Here is a 15,474-nt window from a genome sequence, read left to right on the forward strand (position 1 = left end):
GTCTGATACAATATAGGTGAGTTCTTGTTAGTTCCTTTTGTATAAAAATTCAAATAATCTTCCCTTTTATAATTTTCATCAGACCTATGTCATGAAGTTGTAAATAATACGTGATGGTCAATTTACATATTTAATACAATAAAGATGTATCTGTAACGTCTCTTTTTCAGCTGTCCCACTGGACCAATTTTTACGATTTTTGTGTCATTTTAAGGCTTATGGCCCTTAAATGAAGCTTCGTACCTGCTAATGGTAACGAAAACGGCAATAATTTACTTAAGGGTTTTGTCCCATTGCATTAAAATTATTTCTAGAATTTACTTTAAAAGATTCACTGTTCCTGACCAACTTTCTTCATTGTAATCCAACAGCTGATCCTTCACTTGAATACAGTTAGATTGTACACAAGAGACAGACCAAACAGTTTATGAAAATGGATTTTAAATAAGCTACTTTTTGGATCATTGAAACTTGATTGCGGTAGGTAAATAACTCTTCAGCCTTTATGGGGTACATCTAGTTTTTTGAAAAGTTAAAGGGCATTGTTATTTTTACCTTGGAATCAAGCTTTAAGCCCTATTAAAATAGACAGTTTGCCCATGGGTCCCCTAGTAAGTAAGAATCGTCCTAACATAAGTAATCGTGTTTTATTTCGAAGTATATAGCTTTATAACAGTATAAAACACAAAAAATGTCAACTACCATGTCAAATGAATTTACTTAATACTTTATATTTAAATAAATTTTGTTATTTTAAACCCATTTAGTGTTTATAAAGCCCTTCACATAATATATATATTTTTTTTACCACAGAGGAGTTTTATACAATAAAACTTTAGTTTTTTTGTTTTTTTAACACACCAACTTCTCGTCACCATAAAATGCAAATCGTTTTGGCTATCCAAATACAGTGTTCCGTACTTTTACGGTATAACACTTTTCATTAGATGGATGTACTTTATAGTAAGGCTCGTAGGTAATAAGGAAGGGAATTTTCCAGCCGGCTAAGTTGGACGGCAAAACGGCTTAAGTGTAAAATATGGCAACTTTCACCAGCCGATGGTCGAAGCCACCCCTGGAGCCGTTGTGCATTACAAAGGCATTCTGAGTCTACCATGTCTAGGTCTAGGTCTAGGACTTAGACGGAATAATATTCAACCAGACAAATTGAAAAGTTATACCTGAAAAAATATCTCTACAGGCCTTTATACTCTGTGTGGTGAACCATGTTTTTCTTAGAGAGCTTTAAACTTGCCAAAAATAGATTATCAGCACACAATACACAATGAATACTTGCGAACCTCCTTTCACTTCAATCCAAACTAGATTATTTGTCTGCACAACTTTTAAGTGGACCAGGAAACTCAATATTGAAAACCCTCAAGTAATATTCATAAAAGTGAAAATAAACTTACTGCAGCGAGTTTCTTTTTGCCAGGATGATCTTGATACTATGACAAAGAGAATTACTTAGATTTTCTATGGTGTTGGTGCTGTTTATGGTACTTAACATTTTATTTAATACATATCTAGAGGATGTGTGAACTAAAATGATTCAATCAGGTAAAAAAATCATTTATTAACAGAGAAAAAATTGTGTCATCAGCTAGATTAATAATACAGTACATCATGATTCTAAAGAAATATGTTAACTGATTCTTTATACAGTGACTTGGTGTTTTCATGGAAATGCCTAACATCATTGTTCTAAAAGGTTTTCAGCTATGTTTGTGGTGTTTACCTTGAAATATTGCAATACAGAGTCTTTATTCACCATATCTAGGAATAAAATTCTTAAAAGTCAAAAATGGAGAGAAAAAGATTCGATACTGAGCAGAAAATTATTTAATTACTCACAAAAGAAAAGCATACTCAATCATAGTAAAATACTACAAAATATTATTCTGTAATAACAACATAACAATTCATCCAAAAAATACATGTGTCAACATTTTTTAAGTTCATATTTTTATAGCAGTTGCAAAAATTAAAACAAAACACAATCCGTCGATAATGTAAACTAAATGTTATACTAAATCTAAAACTAAATCTAATAAAATTGTTTTTTCTAGTGATTGTGGAAAATCTAGTTAATTATCTGGAAATCTCTGCATATAGATTAATTTATAAATAAAAATGAATGGTGTTATTATACTTGTATTATATTATTCCGTGTGGTGGACACATAACGCCAAATATTCTATTTAGCTCTAAGTTTTGTGTGATATAAAAAATATTTAAAGATGTCAGATTATTATTTCTGATCAGGTAAAAATGGAAATAAACATATTACGTAACAACATGTATTGTATAAAATGTACAAAGTTCAAATTACAAACATAACAGTAGGGTTTACTACCCCGATCTTCTTAAAGGATATCTTGGGCTGGGTACTATCTGGTTTCCAAAAGTTGCCGGAGGAGATAGAAGGGCACCTTCAGGGGGAATAAATCCTGAAGCCGGGGGCGCGAACTCCCCCTCAGGCTGTACATCTTGGCTGGGTGCGGGGACGAAGATTGCGTTTGCAAAACTAGATCCAGCTGGTGGAGAAAATTCTTCTCTAAAACTATCAGGGACTCCGTACTGGCTGTGGGGTCTTGGTGGTGGAGGAGGAGGTGGAGGTGGAGGAGGAGGCGGTGGTGGAGGCGGTGGTGGTGGAGGAGGTGGTGGGGCAAAAGCCGGAGAAGAGTAAGGAGCAGGAGGACCATACTCTGGAGCCGGTTGTGGTGGAGGTGGGGGTGGCGGAGGTGGTGGCGGAGGTGGTGGAGGAGGTGGAGGAGGTGGAGGTGGGGGTGGAGGTGGGGGTGGAGGTGGAGGTGGTGGTGGTGCAAAAGCCGGAGGAGAGTAGGGAGCAGGAGGACCATACTCTGGAGCCGGTTGTGGTGGTGGCGGTGGTGGAGGAGGTGGAGGAGGTGGTGGTGGTGGTGGTGGTGGAGGTGGTGGAGGTGGTGGGGCAAAGGCCGGAGGAGAGTAGGGAGCAGGAGGACCATACTCTGGAGCCGGTTGTGGTGGTGGTGGTGGTGGAGGAGGTGGAGGTGGAGGGGGTGGTGGTGGAGGGGGTGGAGGTGGTGGAGGTGGAGGTGGTGGGGCAAAGGCCGGAGGAGAGTAGGGAGCAGGAGGACCATACTCTGGAGCCGGTTGTGGCGGAGGTGGTGGTGGTGGTCGAGGAGGTGGAGGTGGTGGTGGCGGTGGTGGTGGGGGTGGTGGTGGGGGTGGAGGTGGTGCTGCAGCTGGAAGTCCATACACCGGCTGAGGAGCAGGAGCATTGCCTACATAAATAGTCGACAAATCATCACCCGAAGACGAGCTTTCAGGAAGACCATACGAATTAAAAGGTGCCGCGTTACTGGCGGGAGCAAATGCTCCTTGTGGCGGGGCAAAGGCTTCTCCCTGACCACCAAACGGTCCTTGTGCAGGTTCAGAAGTACTGAAAGAGAATGCGTTGGTCCTAGGTCTAAACGGTATGACCGGAATGGGGACGTCTCGTTTCCCTACCCCAGGTCGGACGTAGCTGGCTGTCTGTTGGTACTGCCCGAACCTGTCGTACGACCCGGCGATAGCGGTGGCGTCGGCGGGCCCGCTGACGATGTTGTAGGCGATGGGACGCTGTCCATTGGCAGAGATAGAGACAGAAGTCTGGGTTTGTGCCAAGGACCATCGGGCATGGTGGACTACCAGCAGCCCCAACAGGAACGACTAGAAAATAAAAGAATACGACATATAAAAATGGTTGTTAACAATTTTTCAATTTGTTTTAGCAATTTTTCTTTTTTTTCTCTTAAAGTTAATCATGGTAATACAACCTGTTAACACCGCTGTACCCGTGCTTAGCAAGGGAGGGGGGAGGAATTGACAGAGAAAATTGTTTTCTTTAAGAAGTTGTGTTTTGGAAAATAATCAACCCTACTACAAAACCTTATTTGATGAATGTTAATTTCTTTTAATGTACTAAAACAAAATCAAAATCTGAAATAGCGTGTAAACAGATGTGATCTGAAAGTTTAAAATTATTCTCATAATCCACAATAACTAAACTGTATACATAAGATAGCGAAAGCAAAATATTAAAATATTTAACAGCTGTTGATAATAATACCAATCAACATAGTAATCTATAATATTAAAACAAAACAGGGTTTTTTATTTCACGATTCTGAATCAACCACTTGACGGATTTTCATGATTTTTGTTTTGAAAGAAAGATAATTTTGAGAACAAGGGAAGCCATAGTTTTAGTTTAGGGTCCCAGTTTTTTAGAAATTAGGTTTTAATTTTCAAAAAGTCTAGCAGCCGACGGACGAGTTAAAGTCGTTTTAGTGGTGGTTTAAACTAACAGCTGGTTTCTAACTTTCATTGAAATGTTTATGTTACAAGTTGTTTGTATACAAAAATATTGATCCAGAGTTTGCCTACACACTATTTCACTTTAAAATGTAGTTTATTACCTACCGTAAAAGATCTATGTTATCAGGAGATTGTGTAATTTTGAACTAAACATTTTAAACGTATAATCAAGTTTTGTCATAAATGCAATCCGTCTAAGTATAAGTGCTTATCCTTTAAGATATAAGTGGTTTACGTGTTGATACATCTTTTTCTAGATGTTTGAATATAATATCACTGCATACAGTACACATGAAAATGTCAAACCGGTGTAGTAGGTCTCCAGAAAACTGACCAGTAAGCTGCAGGGTGTCAGTAGAAACCAAAATCGATTCATGCTATATCATAACTATCCCAGTAGTACTGTATGATTCAGAAACTCGATAAAGGGGTACATTCCAAAAGGCTCGGATCTCGGATGGGCTGGGCAGGCTTTGCATGGTGGAGAGAAGATACTTCAACTTTTAAAAGTGTATTCCAAGGAGTACTACAATGTAGACGACCACTTGGAAGACCAAGTAATGAAAGCCATCTTCAGACTGGTATCTTCCTTAGAAATGGCAGGGGATATAAGAGAACGGGAGTCCACAATCATTTTAGAGGTTTCAATGGCCGGCCAGATCCAAATTCACCAACATTTTTGGGGTCGCTTCTAATGTCCAAATTCACCAACTTTCTACCTTTAGCAGGTACGATATTTCTCCCGGCGGGCGGGGAAGGAATTCCCTCCAAATAGTTTGCCATCGCCTGCTCCGTCTCGTCTCGGCGAGAGTGTACTGTAACCTAACCTAACCTAACTTAACCTAACCTAACCTAACCAAACCTAACCTAACCTAACCTAACCTAAAGCTGCCTGAAACAATCGCAGCTTAAACAGTACTATTAGGGCTAAGCAGTACACTCTCGCCGAGACGAGACGGAGCAGGCGAGGGAAAACTATTCGGAATTCCTTCCCCGCCCGCCGGGAGAAATATCGTACCTGCTCCAGGTAGAAAGTTGGTGAATTTGGACATTAGAAACGACCCCAAAAATGTTGGTGAATTTGGACGTAGCCCAATGGCCAAGGTGGTAAAATAAGGTACGGTAAGTGATAGTAGGCCTATGCAGTGGAAGGTGGTATGTAACTACTGTACTCAAAGCCAGTGTGTGTGTGTGAATCGGCCACCAAGTAGTAAACTAGCTGTTCTGAATCATATTCAGTTTTAATTGACTACTCGATTCCCGTACGCAAGACGGGCCAACAGCTCGTTACATTTAATTTTTGAATTCTGTAAACACAAAATCAAAATAAAATGTACATAAACCTCATAACCGTAAAATGTTACTCAACGTGACGAATAAATCTGTTCATTTTGTACAGTACTTATTGACTACTTAGTTTTACATAAACGACAGGTACGGATGCCATTGGATGGTTTAAATTACATTGCTGATGGAATATAAACAAACAGCTGTGTTTTTTAAAGCTCTATAAATAAATATTTTTTTTTTATTTAAGAAAATCTGTAAACTAACATAGTTCCCGTAAGAAGTTTTGAAAAAATTTGTTAACACAATCCCCGACCCCCCCCCCGGACAAACCCCGGACCATTCCCAGACAAGTATTTGGACAACCTCCTTAATAGTGTTAAGGATGTTATATTTTAAACTATTATAGGGTAAAAATCTGAAGAAATTTATATCTACATGTCTATGTATTAACAGGATACTCCTAAAAATTAAGATAGGATTGTTTATCAAAGGAAAATACTGTTTTCAATTATGATAATAAATCGAAATTTTAATACGGAATAAGATTTAATTCATTTAATTGTATAAAAATACAAAACCTGGATCTTTGAAGTTTAATTATTAAATATGAAAATATCTACTACAATTAATTAATCAGCCCAGTTACCCAAAACTTTTGTACATTTTAAATTTAGTTAATCTACACAATCCATTATAGTCATACAAAACATTAAAAACCCTGATATTATTTTTGATTAATGGCAGTATTTGTTTTCAAAAGAAAATAATGATCAGATTCCAGAATATAAAAAATAGTTTACTCAGCGTATTCAAATTCTAAAATAAAGTCGATTTGAAACATACACAACATTAAACATATAAGTGTCTAAGCCTAACTAATACCGACCCTCCAATCCATCGGTAAGCCTAGGTATTATCCAGCTTAAACCCAACATACCTTTATCGTCGCCATGATGTGCTGTAATGCCAAGCCTTCACACACTTCACGATCATTTACCTTTGTTATCAATCTAGACGTCGTTAGCTCCCTGTAAACACCGTCCTTTCGCGCGTCAACTCTTGTCAGATTAGAAAGGATCGATAAACACCTTGAATTAACTCATCTTCCCTGAATCCGATGTGCGATCGTGTAATTGATTAATATTCGATTCTATCTGGCGTATTTTCTTTTCATTCGATGGTGGTGTTTTGCGCGAGGGATTTTCTGTCATTAGAGGTATTAAACAGGATATAGGTAGGTATGTTTTTGATTTGTTTCCTGTTGTGTTCTTTAGTATTTTATAACGGTGTTTAATACATTTCCAAAACATAAAAGAGCATGATAGTTTTCATGAGCTATGTAAAGTTTTAGAAAAACTGTTAAGTTGTTTTTTTTGTGGTTTTTTTCTTTTGTATTAGGTTTTTGTTATGATTTCAGGAATAAGACATAATGGTATTTACCATCACAAAGCGTTCTGAAAGTAAAGAATGTTAGGATAATCGCAAAATAATATTCTTGATTGGTTTAGAGTTTTTATAGAAATTCAATTTCTGTCAAACTTCTATTCCATTTGTAAGAATCTTTTTTATATTTTATTTGCATTTTTTTATAAGCATTTAAAAAATATAAGGGGTTTCTTTCAATTGGGCCTATATGCAATCATCTATATCTATAGTTTCCCACCAGAAGTTTATAATGCAATAAACCTTTACAGAAAACTTTAAATTTGGAAAATTCCCCATTTAAGATGTTCTGTGAAACTCAAAATGCATGATAGACTAATGGTAACCAAGATATAAAAGCTACCATTTATGTAACATTTACAGGTGCGAAAATGTCATTTATGCTTTAGTTTGATTACATTGTACAGGTAGATTTATAAAGATTCCAGAAAAACAAATCTCAACGTAAAATGTTTCCATTGACGAATATTTTTAATATTCCATAATGGCTGTAAAATAGATTTTTAGATATTTTAGTGCCTTTCAAACTTTATATTCAAACTCCTTTTTCCACTAAAAAGCAAACAAAAAAGTTTACATGCTCTGATTAACACTTTTCAAGGAGGTATTATTTGAAAGTGCCAAAACAGCAGAGGCATTTTAGAAATTAAATTACTTGTTAAATAAAATACCAGGTATATGGGGAGGAAGTAAAAATATATAATAAAGTAAAAATGTATCAGAAAGTAATTAGTTGTATTTAAAAAACGCGGTATACTTTTTTTTATAAATTATTTATAACCTCTTTTTGCAAATACCATAAATACGGATGGTTACTGTTTGTAAATCATCTCGAAAATAAAAGATGACTTAAATAGCTGCAGCGTTTATGGTCGATAGTGGTATTATCTAGGATTTGGTTACTTTTCCAATGCGGTCTTTCTTCAAAACCCCTACAGTTTTAGATATGGAAATAATTATTAGTGTTAAAATATGTTAAGCAACAACCTTTTAACTGAAACGGTGAAGATTTGGTATTTAGGTAAAGGAGCTAGCGACTTTAAAAAGTTGTGCTATACCTACCCCCATTGTAATAAGTAAAATAAAAATCCTATACTTTTTCATAAACTTAAGATTGTTTTCTTCCACGAAGTAAAATGTATTTCAGTTTAGTTACTGTGCATGCCCTGGTACTAATATCAAACTTATGTTTGTGCATGGATACATTTAACATTACTTATGTACATAAATGTATTGATATACAAGGATGAATATAAATACCGATCTAAAAGTTTTTTGTCTGCAATGATCAATTTTGTCAACAATATGAATATAACATTAACATTTTGTAGACAACTATTAAGTTAGTAATATTTTATATTTTAAGAATTGTATACTTTATGTTAAACTCCATTGAAACTTAGTGTATTTGATTTAAATGATTTTGTAGATAATCTCACCAGCCATCGGACCATTAAATGATGTACGGTTGTTGAGCGGAGCGAGCGAAGCGAGCGAAGCTCTTATACGTCGACTTTTATGCATTTCGTAATACGCAAACTCCTCCTAGACGGCTGAATCAATCGTTTTCAAATTTTGCATGGTGATAAAGACCATATCGGTGAGTGCCAACATCTATATGGCGTTAAAAAAGTCTCTCAGGAATCCGTAGAAAAATGAAACTGAAAATCACATTTTCTTAACATTAGTCTTATGGGTTGCTAGGTAACCATGTTGGCTGAATTAAATAACAAGTAAAAAGTAAACAAAAGATTTGAAGTTTTAGCATGTGTTCATAATAAGCCAACTACCCACAGTATACTAGGAAATTACAAATACAGTACAAAAGGAAAAACATCACTTGTTAATATTGAGCAAAGATTATACTTAAGATTACTCGATACATTGTAGTCAAGGGTAGCAGTGCGAATTCTAGGATCTGTTTTGTTACGAATACATTAAGGTATCTGCAATCCTAAAATGCTATGGGAAGGGAAGGAAACAGGTCCGTGACGTAGGAAGTAGTGAGGGAAGTAGTAAAGGCAATCATAAAATGCTATGGGAATAGAGGGAAACAGGTCCGTGACGTAGGAAGTGATATGAAGGAAGTAGTAAATGCGAGCAGTCCGGAGTGTGGGGACTGTTTATGACGATAAGATTAGGGTATCTGCAATCCTAAAATGCTATGGGAAGGGAGGAAAACAGGTCCGCGACGTAGGAAGTGGTGAAGGAAGTAGTCAAGGCGAGTAGTCCGGAGTGCGGGAACTGTTTATGACGATTAGATTAAGGTATCTGCAATCTTTAAGTGCAATGGGAAGGGAGGGAAACAGGTCCGCGACGTAGGAAGTGGTGAAGGAAGTAGTCAAGGCGAGCTGTCCGGAGTGTTGGAACTATTATGACGATTAGATAAGGGTATGGGCAATCCTAAAATGCTATGGGAAGGGAGGGAAACAGGTCCGTGACGTAAGAAGTGGTGAAGGAAGTAGTCAAGGCGAGCTGTCTGGAGCGTGGGAACTGTTTATGATGATTAGATTAAGGTATTTGCAATCCTAAAATGCTATGGAAAGGGAGGAAAATAGGTCCGCGACGTAGGAAGTGGTGAAGGAAGTAGTCTAGGCGAGTTGTCCGGAGTGTTGGAAATGTTTATGACAATTAGATTAAGGTATCAGCAAACCTAAAATGCTACGGGAAGGGAGGAAAACAGGTCCGCGACGTAGGAAGTGATGAAGGAAGTAGTCAAGGTGAGCTGTCCGGAGTGTGGGAACTGTTTATGACGATTAGATTAAGGTATTTGCAATTCTAAAATGCTATGGAAAGGGAGGAAAATAGGTCCGCGACGTAGGAAGTGGTGAAGGAAGTAGTCTAGGCGAGTTGTCCGGAGTGTTGGAAATGTTTATGACAATTAGATTATGGTATCAGCAAACCTAAAATGCTACGGGAAGGGAGGAAAACAGGTCCGCAACGTAGGAAGTGATGAAGGAAGTAGTCAAGGTGAGCTGTCCGGAGTGTGGGAACTGTTTATGACGATTAGATAAAGGTATTTGCAATCCTAAAATGCTATGGGAAGGGAGGGAAACAGGTCCGCGACGTAGGAAGTGGTGAAGGAAGTAGTCAAGGCGAGTAGTCCGGAGTGTGGGAACTGTTTATGACGATTAGATTAAGGTATCTGCAATCTTTAAATGCAATGGAATGGAGGGAAACAGGTCCATGACGTAGGAAATTGTGTAGGATGTAGATGTGTGGATTTATGTATCTCCAATACTACGGTGCTTTCAGAGTGAACTAATGATTTTCCCCGAGCAAAGCTCGGTCCCCAGGTACTATAATCAAATGACGACACTAGCTTGAGGTTCGTGACGTATGAAGAGGTTAAGGAAGTAGTAAAGGTGAACAGTCTGGAGTGTGGAAACTGTTTATGACTATTAGATTAGGGTATCTGCAATCCTAAAATGATATGGGAAGGGAGGAAAACAGGTCCGCGACGTAGGAAGTGGTGAAGGAAGTAGTCAAGGCGAGTAGTCCGGAGTGCGGGAACTGTTTATGACGATTAGATTAAGGTATCTGCAATCTTTAAGTGCAATGGGAAGGGAGGGAAACAGGTCCGTGACGTAGGAAGTAGTGAGGGAAGTAGTAAAGGCAATCATAAAATGCTATGGGAATAGAGGGAAACAGGTCCGTGACGTAGGAAGTGATATGAAGGAAGTAGTAAATGCGAGCAGTCCGGAGTGTGGGGACTGTTTATGACGATAAGATTAGGGTATCTGCAATCCTAAAATGCTATGGGAAGGGAGGAAAACAGGTCCGTGACGTAGGAAGTAGTGAGGGAAGTGGTAAAGGCAATCATAAAATGCTATGGGAATAGAGGGAAACAGGTCCGTGACGTAGGAAGTGATATGAAGGAAGTAGTAAATGCGAGCAGTCCGGAGTGTGGGGACTGTTTATGACGATAAGATTAGGGTATCTGCAATCCTAAAATGCTATGGGAAGGGAGGAAAACAGGTCCGCGACGTAGGAAGTGGTGAAGGAAGTAGTCAAGGCGAGTAGTCCGGAGTGCGGGAACTGTTTATGACGATTAGATTAAGGTATCTGCAATCTTTAAGTGCAATGGGAAGGGAGGGAAACAGGTCCGCGACGTAGGATGTGGTGAAGGAAGTAGTCAAGGCGAGCTGTCCGGAGTGTTGGAACTATTATGACGATAAGATAAGGGTATCTGCAATCCTAAAATGCTATGGGAAGGGAGGAAAACAGGTCCGCGATGTGGGAAGTGGCGAAGGAAGTAGTAAAGGCGAGCTGTTCGGAGTGTGGGATCTGTTTATGACGATTAGATTCAGGTATCTGCAATCTTAAAATGCTATGGGAAGAGAGGGAAACAGATCCGCGACGTAGGAACAGGTGAAAGAAGTAGTAAGGTGAGCAGTGTAGAGTGTGGGAACTGGAAACCGTTTGTAGCAGTTTTAATGTATCTGCAATGCTGAAATGCTATGAGAAGGGATGGAAGCATGCCCAAGACATAGGAAATTGTGAAAGAAGTAGTAAAGTCTAGCAGTACGGACAGTGGGGATGTTTGTTGCAATTAGATTAACGTATCTAAAATACTAAAATGCTATGGAAAGCGATGAATACAGGTCCACGACGTAAGTGGTGAAGGAAGTAGTAAAGGCTGGCAGTGCAGAGTGGGGGAACCGTTTGAGCAGATGGATAAGTGAATTTGTAATACTTAAATGCTATGAGAAAGGAAGGAAACAGGCCAATGACGTAGTAAATGGTGAAGGAAGTAGTAAGGCTAACAGCGCAGAGTGTGGGAACTGTCTTTGGCAATTACATTAATGTATCTGCAATCCTAAAATGCTATGGGAAGAGAGGGAAACAGGTCCACGACGTAGGGTGTGGTGAAGGAAGTAGTAAATGTGAGCAGTGTTGAGTTTGGGAATGGATTAATGTATCTGCAATGCTAAAATGCTACGAGAAGAGACTGTAGACTGTAATATATTAAAAATGATTACGAAGCACAAATCGATACATATTTTCGATACATGCAATCGTTTACAATCGAAATTTACAACTGAGTTGACAGCAGCTGATTTTTATTCCATAGAGGCTAAAAACGATTTTTACTCCCTAAATATTAAAAATGCTACTTTAGACCTGCAGCGCATGCATGAAAAAATACTGTTTTTACTGCAGTAAGACAAAAACAATATAATATGAACCCTTGATGACTACGCTCAATTTTGTGGATGCCTCTGCGAACGCCACCTAGTTACATTATGTTTTGTTGACGATGCCATTCATGTAATTGTGTAAAAGGGCAATACTGATTTTCATGATGGGTTTTTGGATCAAAAATTGCAATATAAAATGGTTTATGTTACCTTTTACATCAAACGATCCTTGATGTAGTTAAAATCAACTACAGCCGCTGCCGCTGGGGCACATCTTCAGGATGTCGAACGTTGAGATGAAAGTGCTTTCATCCGTGGATGAGTTTTGTCAATATATATAATTTCTGTTACACGCAAAATACACGAATACGAATACAACATTTAAATTACACGAATTAAACTTTGCCAAGTAACGAACACACGAGACACGCGTCGTCCGGTGGATATTGCAACTCCAGCTGATCAAGCGTGACGTCATCGTGATGTTTCACTTGGAGTTAAGCGCACTTTGTGTGTATACATAAAAGTGAATATGAATATAAGGTAAGTTTAAAATGATTTGAGATGAATATTTTCAGCTTTTCACTGACTAAGACCAGTAAATTATTTAGCAAGGTCCATTTACTTTATCAATGTCCGAAAAAAAACTACTTCTGTGTTACTGGAGCGTTTAAGTCTCTGTACATATTTACACTTTCGTTTCAATTGAAAGGCTTGCTTATGTCACTTTTACTGTTACGGCACTTCATTGTCTTTAATCATCATATAGGGTCGTAATTTGTATTGACGGACAGCTTAATGTATAATAGTTTATCTTTTTTAGTTACACCTATGCGATACAATGAGTAAATAGCCATCTCGACAATCTGATTTGCTTCGAGTAGTATTTTTCATTATGTTAGTATAATAACCAGCTGAAGCTTTGTAGCCAACACTAGTAAAGTTACACTAGTTAAGGAAACAACACTCATAAACTGCTTTATCCTGAACAGATAAACTCACCAATAACAATTACTAGAATATTATCACTAACTGTTTACGTCTGATCGTAGATATTAGTAAATTTAAAATCTTGATTTTATACTCAACAGTATTCAATAGAACAATATTTGTGTTTTAAATGTTCAACAAACATTAAGTTAGGACTTGTTGTGGTTGAAATGTATTATTGAGATGAAAAATGTAATTGCCAAATGCAAAATTAGGAAAAAATGTACTACATTACATACTGTTATTCGTCTTAATAATCTATATTTAGTTAGTTATGAATTATTATCTATATTTACTACACAACCACTGATACACCACCCTCCACCTCTCTTCTACCCATTAATCTTTCATCTGTGTTTAATACATTATCCCAGAAAAGATAAGTTTCTCGTTCATTTTTGTACATAACCCTGAAGATTCAGTTCCAAGCAAGACAAAATTCATAAAATTTAGAAAACTTATACGACTATTTTTTATATTTTCCTACATATTTCCTTACTTCCCATTTAAATTAACACTCATTGCAACACGAGTCTACGCACAAGCCTATACTAGACCAGATGGTCTTATGTGGAAGTTTTCCTTGGTTAAAAAAATGTATTTTCTTTTACATTATTTTTTCCATTTATACTACAGGATATAAATGTTTGTTCTATATTCAGTAATGTTTGCTGTATTACAATTAAGTAAAAAAATATCGCAATAATACATAATACAATTAATTGCAAATAAAAAAGTATTTCATTGCAGTTGCTCAGCTAAACTTTGCTTTCGATATTTCTTTATAGGTAAAATTTTATTTATATTTATTTTATTTTATAGGGAACTAATTTTATCTACAAATGAATCCTTTTTTGTTGATTACTATTCAAATAAAGAAATCATAAACTACAGTTTACAGTTGTCATTCTGAGTGAAGATAAGCAGTGAGGAAAGTAGTGAGCTAAGTGAAATGATAAGGAATCAGCTGTTTTGCAAACTAAATCTGGTGAACTAAGTACTTCAAGTAAATACACTCTGAAATAATAAACATTCTTGAAATGCCACTTAAATTATTAAAGTTTAGATATATGGAAATCGTATCCGTCCAAGGTTAATTAATAATATCAGAAATATGGCTTAATAATGTATATTTTAGCACAGTATCATTTGGTCAAGATACAGGATAAATATGTATGACGTTAATTTACTAATTTTTGGTTTAGAAATAAAACACGTTAAAAAACCAAATTGAATAGGGCTGTATAATTTTAAATATATTCATAAACATTTATATAATTTAATGCATCCAATTTTTGCAGTCTTTTTTTTGAATGAGTTACTAACAACAATCATACTATTAATTTAAGCATAGGAGGGGTACGGAAGAAACGATCGAGCGAAAGATGCAGAAGGTCCTTTCAACCTTGGGGAAGGAACGTCACGTGGGGCAGGTGGAGCCAGCAGAGCTCCATCGGGGGGCTCAAAACCTGAGGAACCTGCAGCTGGCGAAAACTCCACTCCTGGTGCGGGTCTCCCTTGAGGAAACGCAGGTATGAATTCAAACTGTCTTGGAGCATCGGAAGCCAGGGGGCGAACCGTCAAGACGGACGAAGAACCTCCTTCTGCTCTAGCTGGAGGACCATATTCAGGGGCAGGTGAAGGAGGTGGTGGTGGAGGGGCGTATTCTCCAGCTTGAGCCTGAGCTCCTGCAAAATTCCCTGCAGGAGGTCCATATTCAGGGGTGGGTGGGGGTGGTGGTGGGGGTGGTGGTGTTGGGGGTGGAGGTGGAGGAGGAGGTGGTGGTGCATATTCTCCTGCTTGGGCTTGGGCGCCAGCAAAATTAGCAGCTGGTTGGGCAGGTGGGCCATATTCAGGCGTTGGTGCGGGAGGTGGTGGGGGTGGAGGAGGAGGTGGTGCTGGTGCAGCTGGTGGTGGAGGTGGAGGAGGTGCATATTGTCCTACTTGGGCTTGGGCACCTGCGAAATTGGCAGCTGGTTGGGCTGGTGGACCATATTCAGCCGTTGGAGCGGGAGGTGATGGGGGTGGAGGAGGAGGTGGTGCTGGTGCAGCTGGTGGTGGCGGTGGTGGAGGCGGGGGTGCAGGAGGTGCATATTGTCCTACTTGAGCTTGGGCGCCTGCAAAATTACCAGCTTGTTGGGCAGGTGGACCATATTCAGGCGTTGGAGCGGGAGGTGGTGGTGGTGGAGGAGGAGGTGGTGCTGGTGCTGGGGAAAATTCCCCAGCTTGGGCCTGTGCGCCTGCAATGTTACCTGCAGGAGGTCCA

General features: G+C 38.4%; 1 protein-coding gene across 1 annotated transcript; it reads right to left on the minus strand.

Moving 5' to 3' along the window:
• Positions 1-2,355: 2,355 nt before the first annotated feature.
• LOC128981903 (uncharacterized) lies at positions 2,356-6,586 on the minus strand. The gene is made up of 2 exons (XM_054400894.1): positions 6,572-6,586; positions 2,356-3,696 (listed from the first exon to the last, which is right to left on the minus strand). Exons 1-2 carry the CDS (start codon positions 6,584-6,586, stop codon positions 2,356-2,358), a joined length of 1,356 nt encoding a protein of 451 aa, XP_054256869.1.
• Between the last annotated feature and the right edge of the window lie 8,888 nt (positions 6,587-15,474).

The sequence above is a fragment of the Macrosteles quadrilineatus genome, unplaced genomic scaffold (genome assembly GCF_028750875.1).
Source record: "Macrosteles quadrilineatus isolate MER2022 unplaced genomic scaffold, UCM_ALF_1.0 Scaffold_57__1_contigs__length_777910, whole genome shotgun sequence".
NCBI lineage: Eukaryota > Metazoa > Arthropoda > Insecta > Hemiptera > Cicadellidae > Macrosteles > Macrosteles quadrilineatus.